General features: G+C 48.9%; 1 protein-coding gene across 2 annotated transcripts; it reads right to left on the reverse strand.

The window, feature by feature from the left end:
- Positions 1 to 648: 648 nt before the first annotated feature.
- Positions 649 to 25,077, reverse strand: FMO2 (flavin containing dimethylaniline monoxygenase 2). Of its 2 annotated transcripts, XM_033151326.1 has the most exons (9): positions 24,892 to 25,077; positions 21,126 to 21,263; positions 19,693 to 19,881; positions 18,930 to 19,092; positions 7,712 to 7,854; positions 6,119 to 6,318; positions 3,993 to 4,348; positions 2,928 to 3,000; positions 654 to 1,549 (listed from the first exon to the last, which is right to left on the reverse strand). In XM_033151326.1, the coding sequence occupies exons 2-9, from the start codon at positions 21,255 to 21,257 to the stop codon at positions 1,198 to 1,200; spliced, it is 1,608 nt and encodes a 535-aa protein (XP_033007217.1). In that variant the 5' UTR covers positions 21,258 to 21,263; positions 24,892 to 25,077; the 3' UTR covers positions 654 to 1,197. The 2 variants fall into 2 exon arrangements, with proteins under 2 accessions (XP_033007218.1, XP_033007217.1); XM_033151327.1 differs by lacking the exons at positions 18,930 to 19,092; positions 21,126 to 21,263; positions 24,892 to 25,077 and having other exon boundaries at positions 649 to 1,549; positions 19,693 to 19,827.
- Positions 25,078 to 25,672: the final 595 nt, after the last annotated feature.

The following is a 25,672-nucleotide window of genomic DNA, read 5'->3' on the forward strand; positions in this document are numbered from 1 at the left end:
TAGCTGTCAACTTTTCCCTTTTCTTGCGAGGAATCCTATTTGGAATAAGGGAATTTCCCTTTTAAAAAGGGGGAAAGTTGACAGCTATGTCAGGGGGGCTCATGAGAAAGGGGGAAGCAGCACAGAGGAGATTCAGCCTCGCCGACTCTCTCAAGCCTTACATAGACCACGCAGTTCAAATGTCCCTTCAAAGGACCAGAAACATACTTTTCTAAAAATAAAAGCTACAATTCTAAGTTGCACCCAAAAGGCACAAGACCTTGCTGGCCTTGCCAACTGGTTTACCAGCCCATTCTTGTGTGTGTGTGTGTGTGTGTGTGTTTTCCTGACTTCACATTAGAAATGGGAGGAAAGTCCATTCAATTCACATTTTCAGGCAAACCTGCCTAATTTGTGGGTCCTGAAAGAGCTATCCTTCAAAATTCACACTTCTCCTGATATATGCCTCTTTGTTCACTTTGATGTTGTTGTTGGAAAACACCACCATTGGGAGAAGGTTGCACATTAAAATGCATATACAGTGGTACCTCGACTTACGAAGTTAATCCGTTCCAAAGGCGAGCTCATAAGTCGAAATCTTCGCAAGTCGAAGCCGCCATCTTGGAACGGAAAAAAACTCCACAAGTCGAAAAAACCGCATTGAAAACCTCGTAAGTCGAGGTATCGTGCTGCCGTTTTCACTTTGGAAGTCGGAAATTTCGGAAGCGGCGGCCATTTTTTTGCTTCCGGGGGTCATTCGGAAGTCAAAAAATGCGGAAGTCGAGTCGCTTGTAAGTCGAGGTACCACTGTATTTCTGAAAATAGCATATCAAAATGAACTGTATTAGGGAAAGTTCCTAGCAAAAATGTATTAGGAGGAATGCTCACAAAAACATTGATGAATTTTCACGAGACACTTTTTTTTTTTAAAGCAAATTAATCGGGTTATGTGCAAAGTAGATAGGAAAGCATGAGAAATCAAGAGAAACTGAAATTGACAGACTTGCCCTTCCATACTTTGCCTGTATGTTCCTATTTCGTTGTTTCTCAGACGTTTCCTTCTTTCCGTTTGCTAAGTTTGTAGGAAACAGGAGACCCTAAGAGGGACACAAGTCTGAGAGGGCAAGGTTGGCCCCGTGTGACTCCTATACATGCATTGAAGAGCAAGCAGGCACCAGTTAAGCAGCAATTTGCCATTGTTGCATCATTGGGTAGAGTTCAGCGCTGACCAATGGATAGGAAAACTGCAACCAAGAGAGCAAGGAAGCCGAGGATTTTAAGCAGGGAGAGCAGAGCATTACTCGAAGAATTGCCCACTGTTCGAGTTTTCGTGGGCTTGATGATCCGCTGTTTCTGGGTAAGGATGGCGTTCCTGGCTCCTGCCCACTTCCCCGGTCCCATCAGGCGGAACTGGAATGGGCTGCAGGGTCCAAAGAAGGTAGTCAAGGCCAGTTTGGGATCTCTCAGCAGGAGCTTGAACAGGTCTGGCCTTGCTCCTGTGAGAGAAGCAAGCTCGTCCAGATACTCAATGAAATCTGTTTGGATCGACTGGCTTCGGCTGGTGCCAAACCTTTGAATGTGAAGAAAGACATAAATCACACTGTTATGTACTGAGTTGAATAGGATCCAAACTGCAGCAGTCTGATTGGTCCTAGAACAATAGGATTGAGATTGCAGCAGTCTGACTGGTCCCAGAACAATAGGATTGAGATTGCAGCGGTCTGATTGGTCTGCAGGAGCCACCCAATCCTACTATGAGCTGAATAAAGAGCATGAAAGTCACACTGGACTCCGAGTATCTTTCACACACCAATATCTAAGGCGCAGAAGGCATAACATGATTTTATCTTGAGCACATAACTTAGGCAAGAACGAGTCTAGTAGCAGAAAAGCGGAGGCTCGCCCATCTTGAATCTGGCAGATGGAGGCTATCTGTCAGGTTGCTCACGAGTAAAGACAAAGTCCGCCTTGTCTTTAAACTATTTTATTGTGCCAAAGCTATTCACAGTGCGGAGCTACTGAAAAACATGGCTGCCTAGTTGCTAGAAGAATCCGGAAGTGCCTGTCTGCGGCTGCGACCCCAGCATAAGAACTTCGGCATCCTGAAATGCCGCCTTCCCGGTCTTTTGACAACTCTGTGCAATTCAGGCGACAGAAGTGGCATCTCCCCCTCGGAGCGGGTCTGCTGGACGGTGCTGGGTCTCTGAGCAACATCCTGGAGCCCGCACTCCAACAGGCTGCCCGAGGAGAACTCCTCCTCCTCCTCAGGGGAGGAGATGGAAGACGTATTGCTAGCTAGGAGTGGCTGGGGCTGCCTGTACCCACCCAGACTTCGCCTGGCAGCGGAGTGCAGATCCCTGACACTATCCATATTTGTTCCCCAAGCCCTCGTAGCCTATCTTTCTTAAATACTTTGTTCAAATGCTGATATTGCATCAATGTTGCTAATTTCCCTGATAATTCCTTAAATTCTTTCAATTGATACTCTCCTCCCTCGTGTTTTAATAAATTTCTATAAGTCATCCACCCTTCTATTATATTCTCTTTCCAACCCCATCGTTCAGCCCAGACACTGAGGTCCACTTCCAAGGGCCTTCTGGACGTTCCCCCCCCTGCAAGAAGTGAGGTTACAGGGAACCAGGCAGAGGGCCTTCTCAGTGGTGGCGCCCACCTTGTGGAACGCCCTCCCATCAGAGGTCAAGGGGATAAGGAACTATCTGACACTTAGAAGATATCTGAAGGCAGCCCTGTTTAGGAAAGTTTTTCATGTTTGATGTTTTATCGTGTTTTTAATATTCAGTTGGGAGCAGCCCGGGGCGGCTGGTGAAACCCAGCCAGATGGCAGGGTATAAATTTATTATTATTATTATTATTATTATTATTATTATTATTATTATTATTTGATCTGGAGCTGATATTAACCATAAAGCATTAGATGTTTCTCTTACCATTTGATCCTCTTCTCGTTCCTCTTGGTAGTGTCAGCCAACATAGCGCTCTCTGAAGGCAGGAAACTTAGCCCTAAAAAGATTAAGAGTTGGTGCTGAGGTCATGTCTACAATATATATTCTTGGGGGGGAAGTCATGATAGAGGAGATCAGCTCTTTTGCCCCACTTCTTTCCATAGCTTCTCATCCCATCATCCCCTTCATGTGTTTGTGGGTGCCAGACCTTTCTAACGCCTGGACCCAACAAGTACTGAAATATATGGCAGGCTAGCTTTCTGGTGAGGGACGCAGGTGGCGCTGTGGGTTAAACCACAGAGCCTAGGGCTTGCTGATCAGAAGGTCGGCGGTTCAAATCCCCGCGATGGGGTGAGCTCCCATTGTTTGGTCCCAGCTCCTGCCCACCTAGCAGTTCGAAAGCACGTCAAAGTGCAAGTAGATAAATAGGTACCACTCCGGCGGGAAGGTAAACGGCGTTTCCGTGCACTGCTCTGGTTTGCCAGAAGCGGCTTAGTCATGCTGGCCACATGACCCAGAAGCTGTACACTGGCTCCCTTGGCCATTAACGCGAGATGAGCGCCACAACCCCAGAGTTGGACACGACTGGTCAGGGGTCCCTTTACCTTTACCTAGCTTTCTGATGAGGTCATTGCCTGGGGTGATGAGCCATTAAGAAAGCAAGGAGAGGGGGGCTGTGTGCCGGATGGGAAATGGGTGGGGCCCCTCCTTCAACTCTTACGATAGTGAGAAGGACAAAAGCCAGAGTTTAGGGTTGAAAGAGTTGGGTTTTGTGAGCTAGAAGCTGGATAGGAAAGCAGGAGGCTGAAAAGCCAGAGAGTCAGAGCACAATGTCTGAAGTCTGCTGCAGCTATGGGAAAAGCAAGACCCTTTGGGGTGTTAATGCTATCAACCTCTCCAGTGTAGGCTGAGGTTATTTGTTTGTTTTTTCTGCTTCTTATTTTGTTCACTCTATTGTAAAATGTTAGATTGCAACCTCCTCAAGGCAAGGAACTGTTCTTTTGTACTATGCACCCTGACTGAGCTATGTAATCAGAACCAGAATCTTACCCTTAAAGACTCTGGTTGCCCAGCGAGCTTGCAGCTCTGCAGTGGGCATGATAGGCCCAAGGGGCTGGATGAGGCCAATAACAGCCAGCGTTGGCTTCTCCAGATGAAGAGGAAAGACGTGTTTATACAACGGGACCCGATTGTCTTCCACCTTGATCACTGACTTGTCCAGAAAAGGAAACGCAACACTGTAGCCTGTTGCAAAGATGACAATATCCACATTCTCCTCTACGGTTCCATCTTCAAAAATGACGGAGCTCTCGGTGAACTCCTTGACGACTGGTTTCACCATCACAGCACCACAGAGGATACGGCTAGGCAAGTCATCATTGAACACTGGCTCTTTCATCAGGGATCTGGAAGGCAAAGGGAGAGTGGAGAAGAAACATGCCCAGAAACTGGAAAGGATAACACTGTTCTTATTCTCACCAGTAATACAGTAAGCCAGAAACCTATGTGCATTTGACTTGAACACATTCAGCTTTTCGTGGGGGGGGGGGGGAACGATAGTAAGAATTAATAGGAAAGGGGTGGAAAGAGGGCAGGCGTCCCTAAAACATCATAAAGACGTCATGTAAAGGGGCAGGAATGGAAAGGGGCTGAATGGGCTTATATGTGCTCCACCAAAGGGTGATGTGGGGGTGTCTGGAATGGAGCCCACATGTAAAACAAGGATTACTTGTACAGGTGAAACTCAAAAAATTAGAATATTGTGGAAAGGTTCATTTCTTTCAGCACACGGAAGCTCATACCAAGAACAAACTTAGTTGGTCTCTAAGGTGCTACTGGAAGGATTTTTTTATTTTATTTTGTTTTGACTATGGCAGACCAACACGGCTACCTACCTGTAACTGAAACAAAGGCTTGACATATCTCGCTTTGCATGTCATGAGTCTATCTCTTATATTAAACTCCAGTAGCTAATGAAAACAATTGCTTACATAAATGGACTTTTCCACGATATTCTAATTTTTCGAGTTTCACCTCTATATGCAATTTTGGCTTTAGGTGCAATCCCTGGAACGTAACTCCTGTGCAGTGCTTTATAGGGTTCAAAGTGCTTCATAAACCGTACTTTTCCGTGTATTAAACGAGGTTTCTTTCTTTAAAAAAATAACTTATAAATTTGGTGTCGTCTTATACACAGATAGTTGATTGGTGGGATGGTCAATTGGTTGCTGCGGCGATCCAGAGATTGTCAGCGGTGATTGGATGTGTGAGTGGTGGCTGCAGCAATGGCTGCTGTCGATTGGCTGCCGCTGCTGCTATTGGGCGGGCGATTGGAGGCTGCTGGTGGTGAGCGGGCACATGATTGGTGTGTTTGGTGACGCGCATGGTTATGCAGGTGAGCGATTTCCATCAATTCCCCCCCCACACAAAAAAAATCAACAACTCTGGGCAATCCTCTCCCCCCAAAAACTTAACAACTCTTGGTAATCTCCCCCCATTTTCTTAATTTGGAGTCCTCCAAAATAAGGCACGTCTTATACATGGGGCCGTGTTATACATGGAAAAATACGGTACTTGCATTTCCCAAAGTGTTGGTGCAAGTTGCAAACTTTTTCCTTGACTTCAAGTCAGACTGGACCTGTTACGCTTACACCCCCAGACATGTGCTTTTTATAAGAATGCTTATAAGCAGTAAGGATCACCTGTCCTCAAAGGAGCCCGGTTTCTGTATTTCTGTGTGTGAATCTATTTTAGGTTTACTCTGCTGGCTGGAAGGTGGAAAGCCCAGATCAACGATCCATGCAGGCACAACAGCATCCTCAGATGGTGCGAAATTCTTCTCACAGATTTCCCGGTCTAAACACAGGGACCATATGCCTTTTCAAAAAGGAGATGGATGGATGCATAGGACTGACAGAATTTGTGTCTAACTGCCACAAGCTGCTTTTCTTCTCTTGTTATGTCTTGCAATAACCATGGCAACAAACCCAGGTCACATCAACCCCCTTTTGAAGCAAAATGACCAACTATATCAGGCATAGGCAAACTCGGCCCTCCAGATGTTTTGAGACTACAGTTCCCATCATCCCTGACCACTGTTCCTGTTAGCTAGGGATGATGGGAGTTGTAGTCCCAAAACATCTGGAGTGCTGTTTGCCTATGCCTGAACTATATACCTGTTTCGAGGCACCAAGCCATAGTTCTCGTGGTTAAACCACTGGTTCATTTTCCATTCTGTCATCCATTGCAAAAGGAACCAAGGGACAGAATTTCGGATCATGTCGTTGAAGCGAGTGTGCAAGATGGTGTCCCAAGGATAGCCATTGTCGTACACTCGGCTCATCACCCAGGTGCCTCCCCTTGTGCTGAGGAACACCTGTGGGGCAGCAAGAGAAGCTGATGAGCCTCCAGAACTCTCTCAAAGCATCCTCTCTCCTTCACCAATCCAGTAGCGTAGCGTGGGTTGCAAGAGTCCCGGGCCACACAGAGGGGGACGGGGGGAGAGGGAAACGGACTTAAAAACGTTTACTGTTACAATATCTGTCTACATCTATCCTCTTCCTTACTGTAAATCTTCTTCCCATTCCTCCTCCTCCCTCTCTGCTCCTTCCTTCAGTGAGTGGGTGCTGCTGCCGACCACCGCATGAGTAAGTCCACCTTAGGTTGGATTCCATCTATTTTGTTTTGTAATCTATGCCTATTGTAACAATTTTAGGGGAAATTATCCCATTAAAGTGTCCGATTCTGGGTGGAATCCTGAACCCCGGGAGGACGTTATTTGAAACCCCTGCCAGCGCAGAAATAACAGAGACCAGACCAGAAGTCTAGTGAAAAGCAAGGCGGTTAGTTAAGCATTTTCATTAAAAGCTGTTGCAACAGGGTGCTCCCCACACACACAGGAGGGAGGAGGAGGGACACCGAGCCATGCATGCAAGCCCTAATATAGACATTTTAAATTGCCCGCCCTGGAGTCCAAGACCACCCCCAAAAACATCATACATACAACACAGAAAGGGTGTGGCCCAAGACCAACCCCCAGATACATCATACCTACAGCAGAAATCTGAGTGCGTTGTTGTGGCAAGTTACCTGATTGCATTATCTGGGTTTTAACTACTCTTTTGTTATTAGGTAAAGGTAAAGGGACCCCTGATCATTAGGTCCAGTCATGTCCGACTCTGGGGTTGTGGAGCTCATCTCGCATTACTGGCCGAGGGAGCCGGCGTACAGCTTCCGGGTCATGTGGCCAGCATGACTAAGCCACTTCTGGTGAAAAAGAGCAGCGCACAGAAATGCCGTTTACCTTCCCGCTGGAGCGGTACCTATTTATTTACTTGCACTTTGGCATGCTAGGTGGGCAGGAGCTGGGACCGAGCAATGGGAGCTCACCCCGTCGCGGGGATTCGAACCGCTGACCTTCTGATCAGCAAGCCCTAGGCTCTGTGGTTTAACCCACAGCACCACCCACGTCCCAGCGCCACCTGAATCTAGGTCACAGGTCACAGACTCACACCCTATTCATATCTTGAATGTGCCCTTAAGGCAAGATTTGTGAGGAAAGAGACAATGGGGAGATTTCTCACTTTGACCTTTCAGCGAAATATTTGAGGTCAATTTGTTCTGGGCCTAATCCGTGGGGTTTCAGACATGTGGTTTATATATACAGTTATGAATATATATATATATATATATATATATATATATGAGACTTTAAAATTCTTAGATATCTAAATCTTCACATCACCCCTCTCCCCAAACAGCCTCTTTACCTTCTTTGCCTTCCTGCAGATCTCCACAGCGATGTCAGCAGCCGAATTCCCCATCCCAATGATCACAACAGTCTTCCCATCGAACCCATCAGGGTTTTTGTAATTTCGGCTGTGGAAATGGTTTCCCCGGAACTTTTCGAAACCTGCCACGAAGCAAAGAGTTGCTACAGCACTTGCAGAATAACTTAATAGTTTCAAAAAGTTGTTTTTTAGATAGATTCCAGATCGGGATATCACGGCATTCAGGTAGGCTACAAGACAAACTTTGCTTGGCTCATCTGCAGCGGAAGAATGCTATTCCCTCAAATCTATCTTCTCACGAGAGGAAAAAACTGGTAAAAACAATATAGATTTAGCCAAGTGACTACCCGTTTTGTGACCAAACATTGGTGCAGTATGCAGTACAAGAAAGTAGCCTTTTAGAATGTGAAAGTCAATGACTTTAAATCAGTATATATTTGTAGAGTCAGTGATCTAGTGGAGCTACGGTGTTTTTTTTTTCATTCCTATTTTTATTTTACATCCAAAGTGCATGCTAAGGACAAAAACATGTTAACTATGGCCTCTTCTAAAAAAAGCAGTAGAGGTGTTTTTTGTTTTTTTCCTGGCAGCAGAAAGGAGAGCTTGATTCTTTCTCCCTCTGAGCCATCATTTTCTGCCAAATCTTCTATGCAATATATCCCCTCCTTCCCCTAGGAATTCCAAGCATGAGTTGGCTAAGAGAAATACATTTGGAACTCTGATATGGGGGGGGGGGGAAGGAATCCAGAATTTGAAACAAAGCGTGTTCTCCCATCGAAGAGAGCACGGGTTGCAGAAGGGTTAAAGGAGCAGCTCCAAGTTAATGGGAGGAGGTTTTGGGCTGGCCACAGCTAGGATTGGTTAAGGCAAGTTGCTGGGGAGTTTAGCATGTTGCTAGTTGGTTGATTGACAGCTCTTGCCTTTAAAACCTAAGTTTGTGAAACTTTGGTTTCACTTTTGCGGTGTGCAACGGATCTTGGTCTGCTTGCTGTCGCTGCAGAGGGAGCTCTTCGATACGGTTGTATTGAATACTTGCTTTATTTGGCCTGCTAGGCTATTCCCTTCCTATCTTTTCCTTCAGTTTAGTTTAAAAAAAAAAAAAAAAAAAGAGCCCTTATTCCCGTCCCTTCTCCTCCACCCCCCCCCCGCATCGGCCGTTCCCGTCCGTGCGGGGTGGCCCCGTCCCCCGTCCGCCGGAGCCAGCGCACTCACCACCCGGTTGAGGAGCGCGGCCTCGGACGTTTCCCGGCCTTAGCAAGCCTGTGAGCTATTTTGAGCTCGGGGCAAAGGGCCGCGTCCCTTAGTTGAGAGAGCGGCTTCCCAGCTCTTCCCCTGCAGCGCTCGGCGCCGAGGGCAGGGAGCGTGTCCTGGGTGCCTGGGCCCCTTCTTCCGCCGGTCCGGAACCCGGCCGGGGGCCTGCCGGACGGCGCCTCGCGCCGCGACCAGCGCCGCGGGGCCCTGCCGGGCTTCGCGTCGCTGCGGCGGCGGCGCCGGGGCTGCGGGAGCGCCCCCCCCTTTTTTCCGCGGCGGCGACTCCGGCGGCGTCCGGAGCCGTCGGAGCGGAGCCTTGCCGGCGCGCTTCTCACCCCCCCCAGAGGGTAGAGCCCAGCCGCCCCGATTCTCTCGCCCGCGCCGCAGGAGCGCCGGGCGGGGTCCGCCACCGGGCTCGCCGCCCGGGCCGCAGCGGCTCCGCGCCGGATCGGCGAGCGCTGCGCGGGCCGGGGCGGGGCTCACCGCTGCGAGCCGGCCGCGGAGGGCGGCGGCTCTGTGTGCGGAGGTTTTTTGCAGCGTTTCGGCGCTGCCAGCCGGAGCGCTACCGCCGGCCGCTGGCGGAGGGGGGGGGAGTTTCCCGCTGCGCCCCGGCTCGGTAGGCCGCACCGGGGTGAGCGCGTGGGGCCGCGACCCCGATTTCGGCAGTGCGCTCCCGCCGGCGCGGGACTGCACGCGGCCTGAGAGGGTGGGCCTGCATCTAGGGCCCTTGGCCGCTACGGTGAGGCCTGCTTGGCACGGGAGCGGCCTAGTTCTACGCCACGGTCCTGTCTGGCCTCGAGCAGCTGCTGGGCGGCCTGGGCCTGACTTGCACGCCGGTGCTGTGCGGGCCGGGCGCGGCCTTGCACATTTAATGTTCTGTTAAATTGCAATTTACGACCCGCGGCCTACTTAAGTGTGCTACGCCTGGCTGAGGCCCGACTCATCGGGCGGCCATTTTGTGGCGGCGGCCATTTTAGGTGGCTAGGCAGGCGGTGCCCCCTAGTGGTAACTGGGCCCAGTCCACTTTTTCACACTTCAGTTATTGGACAAACCAGTGCTAGCGGTTGGTTGGCATTTGTGCGTGCTGAACTTTCTTGTCTTGCAGCAAGGATGGCGCCAAAAAAGAAGGCGGCTCGCCCAGCGACCTCCACTCCATCAAAGAGGGTGATCAGGGGACCATCTCAATCGCTGCGATCGCCGACTTCCCCCCGCGCAGCTGGGAGTGTGGAGTCCTTCATCGCCGGCTTGGCGGGTGACCCCGAGGCTTTGGCCCGCCTGGCGTCTGGGTTGGATGGTCTGCTGCAGCGCACGGCCCCTAGGGGTCGGGGCCGCGCGGGGCCTTCCCATCAGGCTGCGACCTCCCCCCCTCCTTCTGAGGAGTCCAGCGAGGAGGGCGAAGGCACCTCGTTGCAAGGAGGGGCTGCCCGAGGTGGCCGGTCAGCAGGGGTTTCTCGCCCTGTGACCCGAGCAGCGGCACGGGCGTCGCCTTCGCCGGCGGCCAGGAAGGGGAGGAAAAAGCGGGGGAGATCCACCACGCCCCGTGCAGGTAGAGGGGCGCGGATTGTTCCGGCGCCTGCTTCAGACACCGCTATCTCACCTGTGATTCTTTCTCAGTCCGCCGCAGATACGTTGGCTCAGGACCCGTCGTCCGACTCCTCGGCTGAGGACAGTCTGCCGGTCCCCACTAAGGTTTCCTCGGGCGGGAAGCGGCGACGCGGCAGGCGTGCCGGAAAGCGTACTAAGCGGCGCAAAGGGGACTCCTCGTCGTCTTCAACAGGTACGTCTTCAGACAGCTCGGATGACGATTCCGACTCCCAACTGGGCCTTTATTGGGGCTTCGGGGAATCGGTGCCAGGTTTGCCAAAATGGGCATGGCAGCGCAGGGCCAACTCACACAGGGCAAGGTATGGTGCCACCCAGGACTGCCTGAATGGGGTACTGTTACCCGATGTTACGGTGTCCACTAAAAAGGCTAGGGACATAGTGCCGGGATGCCACTTATCCTCCAAAATTCGTGCCAGGATCCTGGATGGCCGCTATGTTGATATTTTCAGATTGGCCCCCCCGGCTGACGAGTCGCCTGGCCAGGCTAAGTCAGACTCAGCGTCTAAGAAACGCTCCAGCTCAGCCAGAGCGGAGCGGACCTTTGAGCGCTGGCTGGACTGTTTTCAGGAATACGCGGGCGTAGTGGCAGCTGCTTATCCCCGTAGGGCTCTGCACCTCCTAGTTTATCAGTCCATTGTTCGCTCGGCCTACTCCATGGCGGGCGAGGCTGCGGCAATCACTTACGATGAGAAGTTTAGGCGCAGGGCCCATCGGATACATACTGCTCGTTGGGACCGCAGGGATCTGGATCTGTGGACCACGCATGTGGCCCCGTCCATTGAAAAGTCACCGGCGGAACAACCTAAGCAAAAGGCGGGAGCATCGAAGGCGACCCGCCGGCTATCCTGCTGGGACTTTAATAAAGGGTCCTGCCAAAGGCAGTCATGCAAGTACTTGCACGGGTGTTCCAAGTGCGGGGGGAATCACCCTGCCTCCAATTGTTTTGGTGGGAAGCGGCCCTTTCGGGGCGGGAGAGGGGGGGCCTCACAGGCAGCCAAGCCTGCCCCCTCCCCCGCAGTCGCCGGGGGCAGCAAGTAGCGTCCTTTCCTCCCTGGCCTTCTCCCCAATTAAGGTACCGGCGCTCCTGCGTTGGCTGGACGTTTACCCCAACGCGGTGGCAGCGGCCTACCTGCGGGATGGTTTTGTCCAGGGATTTAGGGTTCCGGTGGCTGCGCTACCCGTGGCACGGAACCCCCCTAACCAAAAGTCGGTGCGTGAAATGCATGAGGTGGCCAGAAAAAAGATTGCAAAGGAATTGGCGCTGAGTCGCATGGGCGGCCCTTTTGAGGCCCCCCCGTTTCAGAATTTGCACCTTTCCCCTTTAGGGATTGTGCCCAAGAAAGCCCCTGGGGAGTTTCGCCTCATACACAATTTATCTCATCCCAGAGGCACGTCAGTAAATGACGTAATTCCCCACGAGCTGTGTTCAGTAAAATATGCTTCGCTGGACTTTGCTATTAAGTTAATCAGAAAATTTGGCCCCGGGGCCTTGCTTGCTAAATGCGACATTGAGTCAGCATTTCGGCTATTGCCCATTCACCCGCAGGACTTCTGGCTCCTGGGGTTTCGTTTTGAAGGGGCTTACTATTTTGACAAGGCCATGCCAATGGGATGTTCGGTCGCGTGCGCGGCCTTTGAGTGCTTCAGCACCTTTTTGGACTGGGCCCTCCGCTTTAAAACAGGTTTATCTGGGGTGACTCATTATCTCGATGACTTTTTGCTGGTGTCATCGGGGGAGTCGGGAGACTGTTTGTCACTCATGAGGGCCTTTCAGGCCCTGACAGAGGAACTGGGAGTGCCTCTCGCCGCTGGAAAAACGGAGGGCCCCGCAACTCAGCTGACTTACCTGGGTATCCAATTGGATACAGTGGCCCAAACATCACGCTTACCGGAGGAAAAGTTGGCGGCGTTGCGAGGGGTCATTCTTGATCTTCTTCCCTTGAGGAAGGTGACTCTTCGGCAGCTGCAGTCCCTGCTGGGGCACCTTAATTTCGCATGTAGGGTGGTGGCCCCCGGCCGACCGTTCTGTTCACGATTGTATCGGCTGACAGCGGGAATGCGCAGCCCGCACCATAGGCGCAGACTGCCTAAAGAAGAGAAGGCTGATTTGAAGGTATGGTTGCAATTCCTGGAGGAATTCAACGGAGTGTCACTATGGCAGGACGTGTGGAACCTTCACACCGACTTCCAGGTGCATTCGGATGCAGCAGGGTCCCTGGGCTTCGGCCTTTACTGGAATGGGCGCTGGTGCGCGCAGGCATGGCCTACGACCTGGCAAGGGGAGGCAGTCACGCGTGACCTAACCTTTTTGGAGTTTTTTCCCATAGCCGTTGCCGTGCATATTTGGGTCGAGGACTTCAGGGACCGGCGTGTCTGCTTCTGGTCTGACAACCAGGCGGTTGTGACCATTCTCGCGAAGCAGTCCTCGCGCTCGCCCAGGGTATCGGCCCTCCTCAGGGTTTTCGTGCTTCACTGTCTCAGGTTCAATATTGTATTTTCGGCACGGTTTGTGCCTGGGGTCACTAACGAGATAGCTGACGCCCTGTCCCGTTTCCAGATGGAACGCTTCAGGTCGCTCGCCCCGGACGCACAGCTTCTCCCGGAACCCTTCCCGGCTTACCTGTGGACCATTGGCAGCACGTAGTTTGGCAGGGAGTAGCGGCGTCTGTTTCCCCTTCCACCCTTCGGTCATACGACAAGGCCTGGAAGGACTTCCTGGCATTTCACCGAGAGTCGGTGGCTGTGGGGGTAGAGTTGCGCCCATCATCTTCCCAGGTGCTGCAGTACCTGGCGCACCTTTTCCAACAGGGGAGAGCGGCCAGGACCATAAAATTGCAGGCTGCTGCCATTTCCTTTTTCTCTAAGGCCCTTTTTGATTCGGACCCTTGCGCGAAATTTGTGGTCCGCAGAGCGTTAGAGGGCTGGGGTAGGCTTCGCACTCCCCAGGCGGCCGCGAGGCGGCCCATTTCATTTGAGCTGCTTACCAGCATGCGTTCTGCTTTGCGTGCTATTTGCTGGTCTAAATATGAGGCCCGACTTTTTGCTGCGGCCTTCTCCCTGACCTTTTTCGGTGCGTTGCGTATTGGAGAAGTGCTCTTGGAAACATTCGCAACTGGGCTTAACAGGGGCTTGCTCTATCAGGACGCCAGCCTATCTGACGCTGAGGTGACCTTGACAATTCGTAGCTCAAAAACCGACCAGTTGGGAAGGGGTACGGTCATGGCATTGCCAGCCACAGGGCAGCGTGGGCCTTGTCCAGTGAAGGACTTGGCCAGATATTTGGCCGTCAGGCCCGCGGGCGAGGGTCCCTTGCTGATCCATGCTGACGGGCAGCCCTTGACGCGTCAGCAGTTTTCTAGGGTAATGCGCAAAACAATCGCTGCCTGCGGCGTTTCGGCAGTCGGATTTGCCCCCCATTCTTTCCGCATTGGCGCCGCAACCACGGCCGCACATTGGGGTTTGTCTGTAGCGCGTATTAAGAACATGGGGCGCTGGAAGTCGGAGGCTTACAGAGGCTACGTGAGGGGGCGGCGTTAATTCCGGAACTTACATTTTTCTTTTGACCCCCCCAGGTGTAGCGGCCACCCGGATTTGGATTGTGGGGCACAGCATTGCCCACTGGGCTGGAGTTCGTGCAGAGGAATCTGGCCTCGGAGCAGGGCTTGGCTTCCCTCCACATGTGCAGGTTTCTTGGATGGCCAGGCGGGGCATGCGCTGGTGTGAACTGTTGCCTTTAATCCAGCATCGTTTGAATTGGGAGGCCCGCCCTGACGCCATCGTGGTGCACTTGGGGGAAAACGATTTGCCAGCTTTGGACTGCCTTACTCTACGTTCCACAATCCAAAGGGATCTGGGGGTTTTGAGGTCGCTGGTACCTGATTGTAAGCTGTTTTGGTCTCACTGGCTCCAGAGGCAGGAATGGCGGGGCAGTTTCCGCCCGCAGGGTACGGAGAAGGCCAGGAAGCGCGTCAACGCGGTAGCTTCGGCTAGGGTCCTGGAATTGGGGGGGGTTGCTATTAGGCACCCCAGGATTTATGCTCGAGCAAGTCAGCTCTATCGGGCTGATGGAGTCCACCTTTCTCCCCGGGGGAGCGATATCTGGTTGGAGGATATTGCGGAGGGACTAAAGGTAGGATTGGGACTGTGAGCGGTTGGCGGCGAGCTTGGGGTAGCTCGTGTGGCGGTTAGGCATTGGTATAAATTTGCTTGCACTAGGGGTCAGGATAGGCTGGGCCTGCCCCTAGAAACGCTGCTTCAGAGGTATGGATAGGCTGGGCCTACCTCTGAATGCGCGGGGCAGGGGTAGGAAATTGGTTGGGCCTACCCCTGAAAATAAGGGTATTCTGTTAAAAGAATCCAGGGACTCTTTCTGCTTTTGTCCATACCCAATGGTGGGAGGCTTGGGCCAAGCGGAGTCCTAGGGAGCATTTGGGGGAGAAGCCTGGGTCGTTGCCCGACTCCGCTTCTGCCTTAGGTGTTCACCCTTTTCTGACTTCGCCCTCAAAAGCGAATGTCAGCTGTCCCATGGCTGGGGGGACAGTAGTCGGTTCCAATGCCTAAGCAACCACTCACATTGGCTGTATTTAAATAAAGTTGTGGCCAAAATTATGCCAAAAACCCAAACCAAAATTAATGTGTCATGACTGAATTACTGGGGGGGAGCTGGGACGGTAACCTCGACATGCAAAGCGTGTTCTCCCATCGAAGAGAGCACGGGTTGCAGAAGGGTTAAAGGAGCAGCTCCAAGTTAATGGGAGGAGGTTTTGGGCTGGCCACAGCTAGGATTGGTTAAGGCAAGTTGCTGGGGAGTTTAGCATGTTGCTAGTTGGTTGATTGACAGCTCTTGCCTTTAAAACCTAAGTTTGTGAAACTTTGGTTTCACTTTTGCGGTGTGCAACGGATCTCCCGCCCGCCCTCCCTAATTTGGGAACGGTGCTTTTGCTGCTTGACCTTGCTATGCCTGTCATGGGGTTGTCTGCTTTGAAGCGGGAGCCTGGTAGGAATTTATCCGGTGGCTGATTGGCTTTTGTCACTGGTTTTGCCTACTGCGTAGCAAATCGTCACAACTTGTAAGGTTGGCGGTTAGGCATTGGTATAAATTTGCTTGCACTAGGGGTCAGGATAGGCTGGGCCTGCCCCTAGAAACGCTGCTTCAGAGGTATGGATAGGCTGGGCCTACCTCTGAATGCGCGGGGCAGGGGTAGGAAATTGGTTGGGCCTACCCCTGAAAATAAGGGTATTCTGTTAAAAGAATCCAGGGACTCTTTCTGCTTTTGTCCATACCCAATGGTGGGAGGCTTGGGCCAAGCGGAGTCCTAGGGAGCATTTGGGGGAGAAGCCTGGGTCGTTGCCCGACTCCGCTTCTGCCTTAGGTGTTCACCCTTTTCTGACTTCGCCCTCAAAAGCGAATGTCAGCTGTCCCATGGCTGGGGGGACAGTAGTCGGTTCCAATGCCTAAGCAACCACTCACATTGGCTGTATTTAAATAAAGTTGTGGCCAAAATTATGCCAAAAACCCAAACCAAAATTAATGTGTCATGACTGAATTACTGGGGGGGAGCTGGGACGGTAACCTCGACATGCAAATTATGCAAAAGTTGAACAAATTAGGCAACAATGCATGATTTGTTTTCATCACAAGGCACAATAGGGGATGAAGAGACATGTCAAAATCATATATTTGAGGGAATGAGATAGGGAAAGACTTCTCATGTGGAATTGGGGGGGGTGTAAGGCAAGGGAATAAGGATATTTATCTGGACAGGCATATGAAGGGCTGACCTAAAATTTTCTTTTGCTCATTCCCAGCCCTCCCCCCTGCAGAGAATAACTATAGCACATTCAATAAAGCGGGTTCTCCTTCACGGAGAGCACGTGTTGTGGTGGGGGCCAAAAACTACCCCTTGGTTGCTGGGCGGGATGGTTTGGATGGCCACAGCTATGATTGGACCCACGGTGTTGTTGGGGAGAATTCTATGTTGCTGTTTGGTGATGGACAGCCCAGCATGTATACAGGTGAAACTCGAAAAATTAGAATATTGTGGAAAAGTCCATTTATGTAAGCAATTGTTTTCATTAGCTACTGGAGTTTAATATATGAGATAGACTCATGACATGCGGAGCAAGATATGTCAAGCCTTTGTTTGTTATAATTGTGATGATTATGGTGTACAGCTGATGAAAACCCCAAAGTTGAAATTGTTAATTTGGGGTTCTCATCAGCTGTACGCCATAATCATCACAATTATAACAAATAAAGGCTTGACATATCTTGCTTTGCATGTCATGAGTCTATCTCATCTATTAGTTTCACCTTTAAAGTTGAATTACTGAAAGAGATGAACCTTTCCACGATATTCTAATTTTTCGAGTTTCTCTTGTATATTGGTTGGCACGCAGCTTGAACTTCCTCTTTGGCTGCGTGCTTCGGATCTCCCGCCCTCCCTCCCTAATTTAGGACTCTGAATTGACCTTGCTATGCCTGTCATGGGGTCGGTCGTCTGCTTTTGCGGCCTGGTAGGAATTTTTCCATTTGGCTGATTGGCTGTTGCCATCTGGTTTTCGCCTACTGCGTAGCAATTAGTCACAACTTGTAAGGTTGGCTGTTAGGCATTGGTTTTTGTGGTTGGTGGAGGGGTTATGATTGACTGTGTCTGCCCCTCCAATTGATGCTGGTGTGTGGGGAATTCCATTAAAGGAATCCAGGGGCTCGATATGCTTTTGTCCGTATCCCCGGGTCGGGGGCCAGGGCCTCGCAAGAGCCCCTGGGAGCCTGTGGGGAGTGGGGAGGGTCAGACCCACATGGCTCCCTGTCTCTCCCCAAAGGGTTTCCCCCTTTACTGACAAATGTCAGTTCTGTCCTTAGGGGACAGATAGTCTGAACCAATGCCTAAGCAACCACTCACATATCTTGTATTTTAATAAATTTGTGGCCAAAATCATGCCAAAAACCAAACCAAAAATTTCTGTCTGAAGTGTGAATTTATTTGAGGGGTGGTTGGGGACCTCGACACGCAAGAGTTGAGGGAGAAACCATTTTCTTGTTTACATTTGTCATTTTTGTCACTTTGTTTCTCCCCCTCCTTCAACTTACAGCTGTCTGTGCCTCAGTCAGAACGTTCTTGATCTTATCATCCCCCCTGAAATGGTGCTGATCTGCTAAGCTGCCTCTGTTAAGCTGCCCCCCCCCATCATTAGTGAGAATGATGAGTCTGCTTATAGGAAAGAAGTACAGGGGTTAATTCAATGGTGTAAAGAAAATAATCTTATGCTTAACACCAAAAAAACCAAAGAACTTATAATTGACTTTAGGAGAAAGAAAAGTGTATTTTTACCATTGCACATAAATGGCGAGGAGGTGGAGAGGGTTGGCAGTTTTAAATACCTGGGCATTTACATCTCCGAGGACCTCTCATGGACTGTAAATATTAATATGGCTGTGAGGAAGGTGCAGGGGAGGTTGTATTTCCTGAGAATGCTCAGGGGATTGAATCTATCTCAGCACCTACTCCTGTCCTATTATCACAGTACCATTGAGAGTGTCTTAACCTATAGTATACTATCGTGGTATGGGAGCAGCTCTGTAACGGATAAAAAAGCTTTACAGAGAATAATTAAAATTGCCCAGAATGTTATTGGGCTCCAACTACCAACCCTGGACGAGATCTTCACGTCTCGCTGTTTGAAGAAGACACACAACATCCTGAGAGATCCCACCCATCCTGCTCACAACCTTTTTGAACTGTTGCCTTCGGGCAGAAGATACAGGATAATGAAAACTCGAACCACACGCCTTCTGAATAGTTTCTATCCAAGAGCTTTGATTGCACTTAATAATGATCTCAGGGTCAGTAGTAAGTAATAGTAAGCAGTGAGTAGTAAGGAATGAGACAGGCTTTTAGGTTATGCTATGCTTTTAATAGGTTATGTTATACTCTGGATTATGTTATGTTTTAATAGATTATGTTTTAATAAGGATGAGAGTGTTGGAGATATGTGCAAATGTGTATGGTAAATCCGGTCTTTGGGTGTTTGATTTTCGTTGTTGTGTATACTGTGTATATACGGACAATGACAATAAATAAATCTAATCTAATCTAATCTAATCTAATCTAATCTAAAAAGTTCAAGCAGCGGCTCTCTCCTTGCAAGCTCATAGCTAAGGTGAGAAGAATTCTCTTCAATTCTGGCACCCTGGATGTTCGCCTCACTTGCCTCTTCCATTTGGTCCAGCATGACCTCATGCCTGGTCACTGAACCTCGCAAACCCAACCAGATGGTGTGTTGTCAACTGAAATAAGTTCAGGGTTTTCAACTCTCTGTTAGGCTGAAGAAGCCTTACCAGGAAAGGACTCCACTGGGGTGTATGCTTCTATCTGGTGGCCAGTGCAGATCATGACGGCATCGAAGATGAATGACTCCTGCTTTCCATCTGTCTCTGTGACCATGGTCCATTGGCCAGTGGTAGCGTAATCTTGGCTTTTTTCTAAACTGATGACGGTGGTCTACCATGAAGCCAGAAAAAAAATGACACTGTTACTTTGCAACCCGTTCTCTCTGACACCACATTCCTCGCCCCCCACTTTGTCGAACAGCAGGAAGTTCTGAAGGGGGAAATTTTGAAGAGGTTTTGAAGGATATTGACAAGCTGGAAGAAGGGGGCGGCCAAAATGATCAAGGGTCTGGAAACCAAGGAACTATTTATGAAGAACAGTTGATGGAATTGAGTATGTTTAGCCTGGATAAGAGGAGATGGAGAGGAGATATGATAGCCATCTTCAAATGAAGGTGGTGGACTCTCCTTCCTTGGAGGTTTTTAAGCAGAGGTTGGATGGCCATCTGTCATGGGTGCTTTAGCTGAGATTACCACATTGCAAGGGTTTGGACTACATGGTTGTAACTGCTAGTAAGTGTTGGTATTGCAAGAAAAAATGCAGACTTGTTACATGTGTGGTGGGCGTTCTACAAACATCAAACATTTTGAAAAAGAATTGTCCAAGCAACATCACTAAAGCTGTTGGATTCTCTTGTCTTCTTAACGTTATACCGAATTTAGTTCCCAGAAAGAAACAGGAGATAGTATTGAGTGAATTAAATCAACCTACCTTGAACCTGATATACTTGAGCAGTCCAAAGTGCTTTGCATACAGTCGCAAATATTCCAGGAACTTGGAGTTGTGCAGGAAGTTTGGAAAGTGGTCAGGCATTGGAAAGTCACTGAAGCAGGACATCTCTTTGGAGGAATTGGTGACGACAGAGTTGTAGATGCTGGCCCTGTTTTCCTCCACCTTTTCCTAGGGAGCAATAAGAAGATCCCTGCTTGATCAGACCCTAGTTCCATTTCGTCTAGTGTCCCAATTCCAGTGAAGGTGAGGCAGATGCCTCCAGGAATCCCACACACATAGCATGAAGGCAAAAGCTCTTCACCGTTGTTTGCTTCTCAGTCAACTGTTGCCAGATGGTTCACTATCTCTGAAAAATGGAGGTGCCATTAACGTGCTATGGCTAATAACCCAATTGCCCTCAAATTCTCCATAGAGATATAATGCATCTCCAGCAAGGTGTCACAACCAAAACATTCATCTCCCTATCTATGCAATCCAGTGCACCCATGAGTCATCTGACATCCTCAGCAGGATAAAAAATATTCCAAGAGAAGCCATTTTAAACAGGTTTTTGATGTACGTAATGAACAAACGAAGAAAATCCATCCAAAAGGGAATCTAGCTCATCCTCACTTGAAAGCTGTTTACATACTATAAAGAAATGGAATGGGGCGCTCCCAATGTTCTTAGGACGCCATTATTCCAAAAAGCACAGCAGAGCATAAATAACCCACATGACTACAATCCAATTGGTCACAGATCTTCCAGTTCTAGGAGGGAGGGTGAAACAAACCGGCCAGTTATGTTCAGCAAAAGTGGAGGGCATCTATTAAACCATCAGCACATTGTTTGGTTTGTGACTGCTGAGGGAACAAGCCAGTTTTATTTTGGTACAATTCAAGATGAAGAGCAGCTCTGTCATAAGGCAAGATGAAATTTCTACCTCAGAGAGCAGATTATGTGTGCCATATGGGCAGATCCTTTAAAAGCTCAACAATTTTGGCTGCCCCCTCGCCTAACAAAAATCCTGGCTACACCCATGTGGAAGACATGAATGGCATGGAACTATTTACATTATTGAAAATATATTTCACACCTGGTTTGGCTTTTAGTGACCAACACTGGACGAGTCTGAGTCTGGGAGTATATTCTGCCATGCAGTGTCACACAATTTCAGCTACATCCTTTCTGGAGCGCTGCAATTCAGCCAGAAACTTGAGTGCTGGCGAAGGTGAGGACAACTACCAGTTGATGCAGACATTGAGAACTAGGCGCCTTCTCATATATTGGTGGCAGTTGAGGTTGAAAGGAGCTGAGCCACAGAACACAACTATCAGAATCGGGGTGTGTCCCTCTGTGGGTTGTAGTGGAAGATTCCCAAGATACATTCATTCAGTGTTCTAACCTTTGAAGCCACAAGTCTCTTGACTTACTGTGAATCTCCATAGACCCCCGAGGTCACTGCTTTGCTCAAAGCAAGTGGGCTCAAGGCCTTCCTCCAGGCAGCCTTTGATGGATGTCAACCCGCTCACTCCAGCACCGATAATGGCAACTTTCTTAGCCATGGTCCCCTACGGGAAGGAAAGATCAAAGGCAGGGCTTAAATTTCTCCCTTGAATCAGAAGGTCACTTCTGTCCTCTTATTAATGGTGGGGATGTGCTACCTTCGCTCAGAGGCTTGGGCAGACATTGTGCTTCGCCCCAGATCTGTGGACAGCGGTCATTTCCCGAAGCCTTAGGTGTCTTTCCCATTGACTGGAATGGGGACATCAACAAAGGCATATAATTTTTCATTTGTTGGCAGATTTGGATGAAATGTGTTTGCGTTGATGCCCCTTCTTGGGACTGTTTGCCAAGAAGAACACAGTTAAGAATAGTGACATTGTGCCAATTTGGGCAGATGATTCGAGCAATGTTCACATCACATTGCAAGCAGCATGACCCGAGAAGTGTCCACATCGCATTTCAAATGACCCGAGCAGTGTTCACATGACCCTTCACACAGGCTTTCTTTGCATAGGGGGAGAGGGAAGTGAAGGGCAGATGTTCCAAGCAACGTTCACATGACCCTCCCCATGCACAAATGGTCCAAGAACCTAAGCGTATTTCAAATGATCCAAATGGCAGCCACATCACATCTTAAACTCGCGGGACTCTGACCTGACAATTTAGAAAGTACATTCACATTAGCATTTTAACGATTGCTTAATGATATTGGAAAGTGCTCTAAGCTACTAAAACCAGGGGCATCACAAGAGGGGTGCAGGGGGTGCGGCTTGCCCCGGGTGTCATGCCTAGGGGGGTGACAAAATCCCCCGGGTGGATCGGGGCGCCACAAGAGGGGTGCAGGGGGTGTGGTTTGCCCCGGGTGTCATGCCTAGGGGGGTGACAAAATCCCCCGGGTGGATCAGCATGGCGGCACTTGCGGGCTGGAGGATTTTTGCGTTTGGCGTGATCGCCGTCATCAAAATCCACAAAATCACGCAAATATGTCCAGCAATCAGCCTGGCACCCCCCAGCAAGCGGCGCTCACATCCCTGGCAGGTGGTTTTATGCGATTGGCGGTTGGATTTTCGCAATCGGTGGGCAGTGCTGGCACCCATGACTGGCCAGCACTGCCCACCGATCACGAAAATCCAACCGCCGATCGCACAAACTACTGCCTCGTCTGATATACGGCAACTAAAGGAGACTGTGCAACTTCCCACAAGAAAGTTTTCGCCATTAACTTGTATTAATTTTATACCCATTTCTCCCATTGGTGAGAAATCTGTGGGTTGTTGTTGTTCAGTCGTTCAGTCATGTCCGACTCTTCATGACCCCATGGACCAGAGCACACCAGGCACGCCTATCCTTCACTGCCTCTCGCAGTTTGGCCAAACTCATGTTAGTAGCTTCAAGAACATTGTCCAACCATCTCATCTGTGGGTAGCACTACCAATTTACAGTGTAACGCTGCACATGTCTGCTCTGAGGCAAGTGTGCATGGTTACAGGCAGGGCTTTTTATCAGTCAGAACACAGTTTCGGTACCTCTCAGGTAGGCACCATTGCCATTATTTATGTGATCGTCGGTCGGATTTGCGCGATCTGTGGCCGTATCTGTTTCGCAGTGTGGTGCAGTGTGGTGTAGTGGTTAAGAGCGGTGGACTCGTAATCTGGTGAACCGGGTTCGCGTCTCCGCTCCTCCACATGCAGCTGCTGGGTGACCTTGGGCTAGTCACACTTCTCTGAAGTCTCTCAGCCCCACTCACCTCACAGAGTGTTTGTTGTGGGGCAGGAAGGGAAAGGAGATTGTTAGCCGCTTTGAGACTCCTTCGGGTAGTGATAAAGCGGGATATCAAATCCAAACTCTTCTTCTTCTTCTTCCTCACGGCCAACCCTTCCTTAAAATAGCTTTAAAACATTAAAGCTTTAAAAAAGATGTTTTGCAGCAGTACCCAGAATTAATCTGCACTCTTAGCAACAGCCGGTATACTAATAGCCACAAGATAAGAGCAGCATCAAAAACTAGTTGATAAAACCATGGGAAAATAGTTATAATGGCAAAATGAACATACCGTATTTATAATAGTAGAAAAGAGGAGGGGGAAATTTGCTGATAACTGGAGACCTTTTATAAAATTCATTGACCCAAATATAAACAGAAGAAATATACAATGAGGTTCCCTAGGTTGGGAAGGAAATGAAGGAAAAATATGGAATGATTTAATCTGTGTCAAGTAAATTATGTAAGTCAAATAATGCAAATTAGATATTAAGAAAGTGAGTATAAAATCTGGTTAAAGGAAGAGCAGGTATGATTAAAGTATAGCTGGTTTTGGATAATTATGATCTGTATTGTTGTTCTTTATTTGAAAAATGTAACCCATGTGATATTTTGATATTTCCTTATGGGAAAAAAGAAAGAAAAATAATGAAATTTTGTTTAATGGATCAGCTTATGTATTAGTAGATTTTGCCAAACATTGACTTCTTAAATGCATGTAGGAAATAGGAATTGGAATTATAACAGTAGCACCCCTTAACAGTAAATATTGGTAGCACTTTAAGAATCTATGAGGATGCAAGAGAGACATCACAGATTTTGAAGTGGTTGCTGTCCAGGAAAGTTCATGATTGAGTAGTTTGAAAACGTAAGCGGTTTGACTTAAGATTAAGTTCATAACAAAATAAAATAAAATAATTCCTTCCAGTAGCACCTTAGAGACCAAGTAAATTTGTTATTGGTATGAGCTTATGTGTGCATGCACACTTCCTCAGATACTTCTTCAGCATCTGAAGGTGTGTACATGCACACGAAAGCTCATGCCAATAACAAACTTAGTTGGTCTCTAAGGTGCAACTGGAAGGATTTTTTTATTTTATTTTTTGTTTCGACTACAGCAGACCAACATGGCTACCTACCTAAGTTTGTACTTTACATAATACTGCGTAGTAGATATATGTGTACAATACTCATAAATGTCTCTTAAAATCATTCAAGTTAATTTTCTACTGTTATTTCAAATTATTATTAACTTTTGGCTGCCGGTTGCAGATGGACCTGTTTACTTAGGACGTTGGTTACATTTGTTTGACATCTGGATCACTTTTATCAGCTGCTTTCATGCACCTCTGATGTTCTGCATTTTAGTATTGTGAAATGTTGGTAGTTCTTTGTTTAATGATTTCGATTGTGAGCTGAGATCAAACAATTACCTAAATAAAACGGTGGCTATAAATCAGAGAACTTCAGCACACACAAGACAGAAATTCCCCATTCTCTCTTCAGGAAACAGAAAAAGCAAAACCATTTTTAATATGCTCAGCGGGGGCACGAAAATCCTAACTGAGCATTCGGAAAGAAAGGGTCAAACCTCACATGTGGTGAGAGATTTGTGACCAGATCTCCCCTTCATTAAATTTGATTGGTGCAGTAGTACTGCTGAAGGGGTTTCTAAGAGATTACAGGTATTTGTATTTGGCGGAGGAAGCAGAGAGTGTGAACATTGTAGGTGATCTGGAAAACAGCACAATGGGGGAAAGAGTTAAATACTTCTTCCCCCCAGCATTGCTGCAAAGAGAGAGAGAGAGAGAGACAGAGAGAGAGAGGTGGCTGATCTGGTCACAGATTTCTACAATATGTGTTTTGACTTGAAGAGTCAAGAGATAATAAGGTTGAAAAGTCAAAGTACTGTAGGGAAATGGCACCTCTTACCTGTCTTTCTCTGTCGCCTGAGTTAAGCAGATTGTCCCTTCAGTGTCTAGAGGGAAATCCACACTCCAGCTGAGCTCCAGAGACTTTTGACAAGCGGGCAGTATATGCCCACGTGGTTCTTTATCTCTCAGGCACAGAGCGCTAGGAGTTAACTTGTTGGTGCAGATAGATTCCCCTTTCCCCTGGAACTGTCTTTAGGGGTATTGGGGGTGTGCCTCTGTGTTAACAGAGTTGCCTTAAAATGTTCTGTGGAGCAACGTTCTTTGAAAACACAAGGAGTTTGGCAAGCTTAGCCAAGGGCTAGGGTTACACAATCATTTGGAACGCGGGACTGTGCCTTTGGGCTTATATCTTCTCCCTTTAATGACAGCTATAGGTAGCAGAGCGGTGGAAGCTGAACTCTTGAAAAGACAACAGGGCAAATAAGAAGCAGCTCTGCCTACAGCTTGGAAGAACAGCCTGTGCCAAACAAAAGATATTCAACTTAGAGAGCCAGTGTGGTGTAGTGGTTAAGAGCGGTAGACTCGTAATCTGGGGAACCGGGTTCGTGTCTCCACTCCTCCACATGCAGCTGCTGGGTGACCTTGGGCTAGTCACACTTCTTTGAAGTCTCTCAGCCCCACTCACCTCACAGAGTGTTTGTTGTGGGGGAGGAAGGGAAAGGAGAATGTTAGCCGCTTTGAGACTCCTTCGGGTAGTGAAAAGCGGGATATCAAATCCAAACTCTTCTTAGACGAGTTCCAGCGGGTAGCAAAGTAACTGTGGTTTTAGTCAACCAGAA

The sequence above is a fragment of the Lacerta agilis genome, chromosome 6 (assembly GCF_009819535.1).
Source record: "Lacerta agilis isolate rLacAgi1 chromosome 6, rLacAgi1.pri, whole genome shotgun sequence".
NCBI classification, from domain to species: domain Eukaryota; kingdom Metazoa; phylum Chordata; class Lepidosauria; order Squamata; family Lacertidae; genus Lacerta; species Lacerta agilis.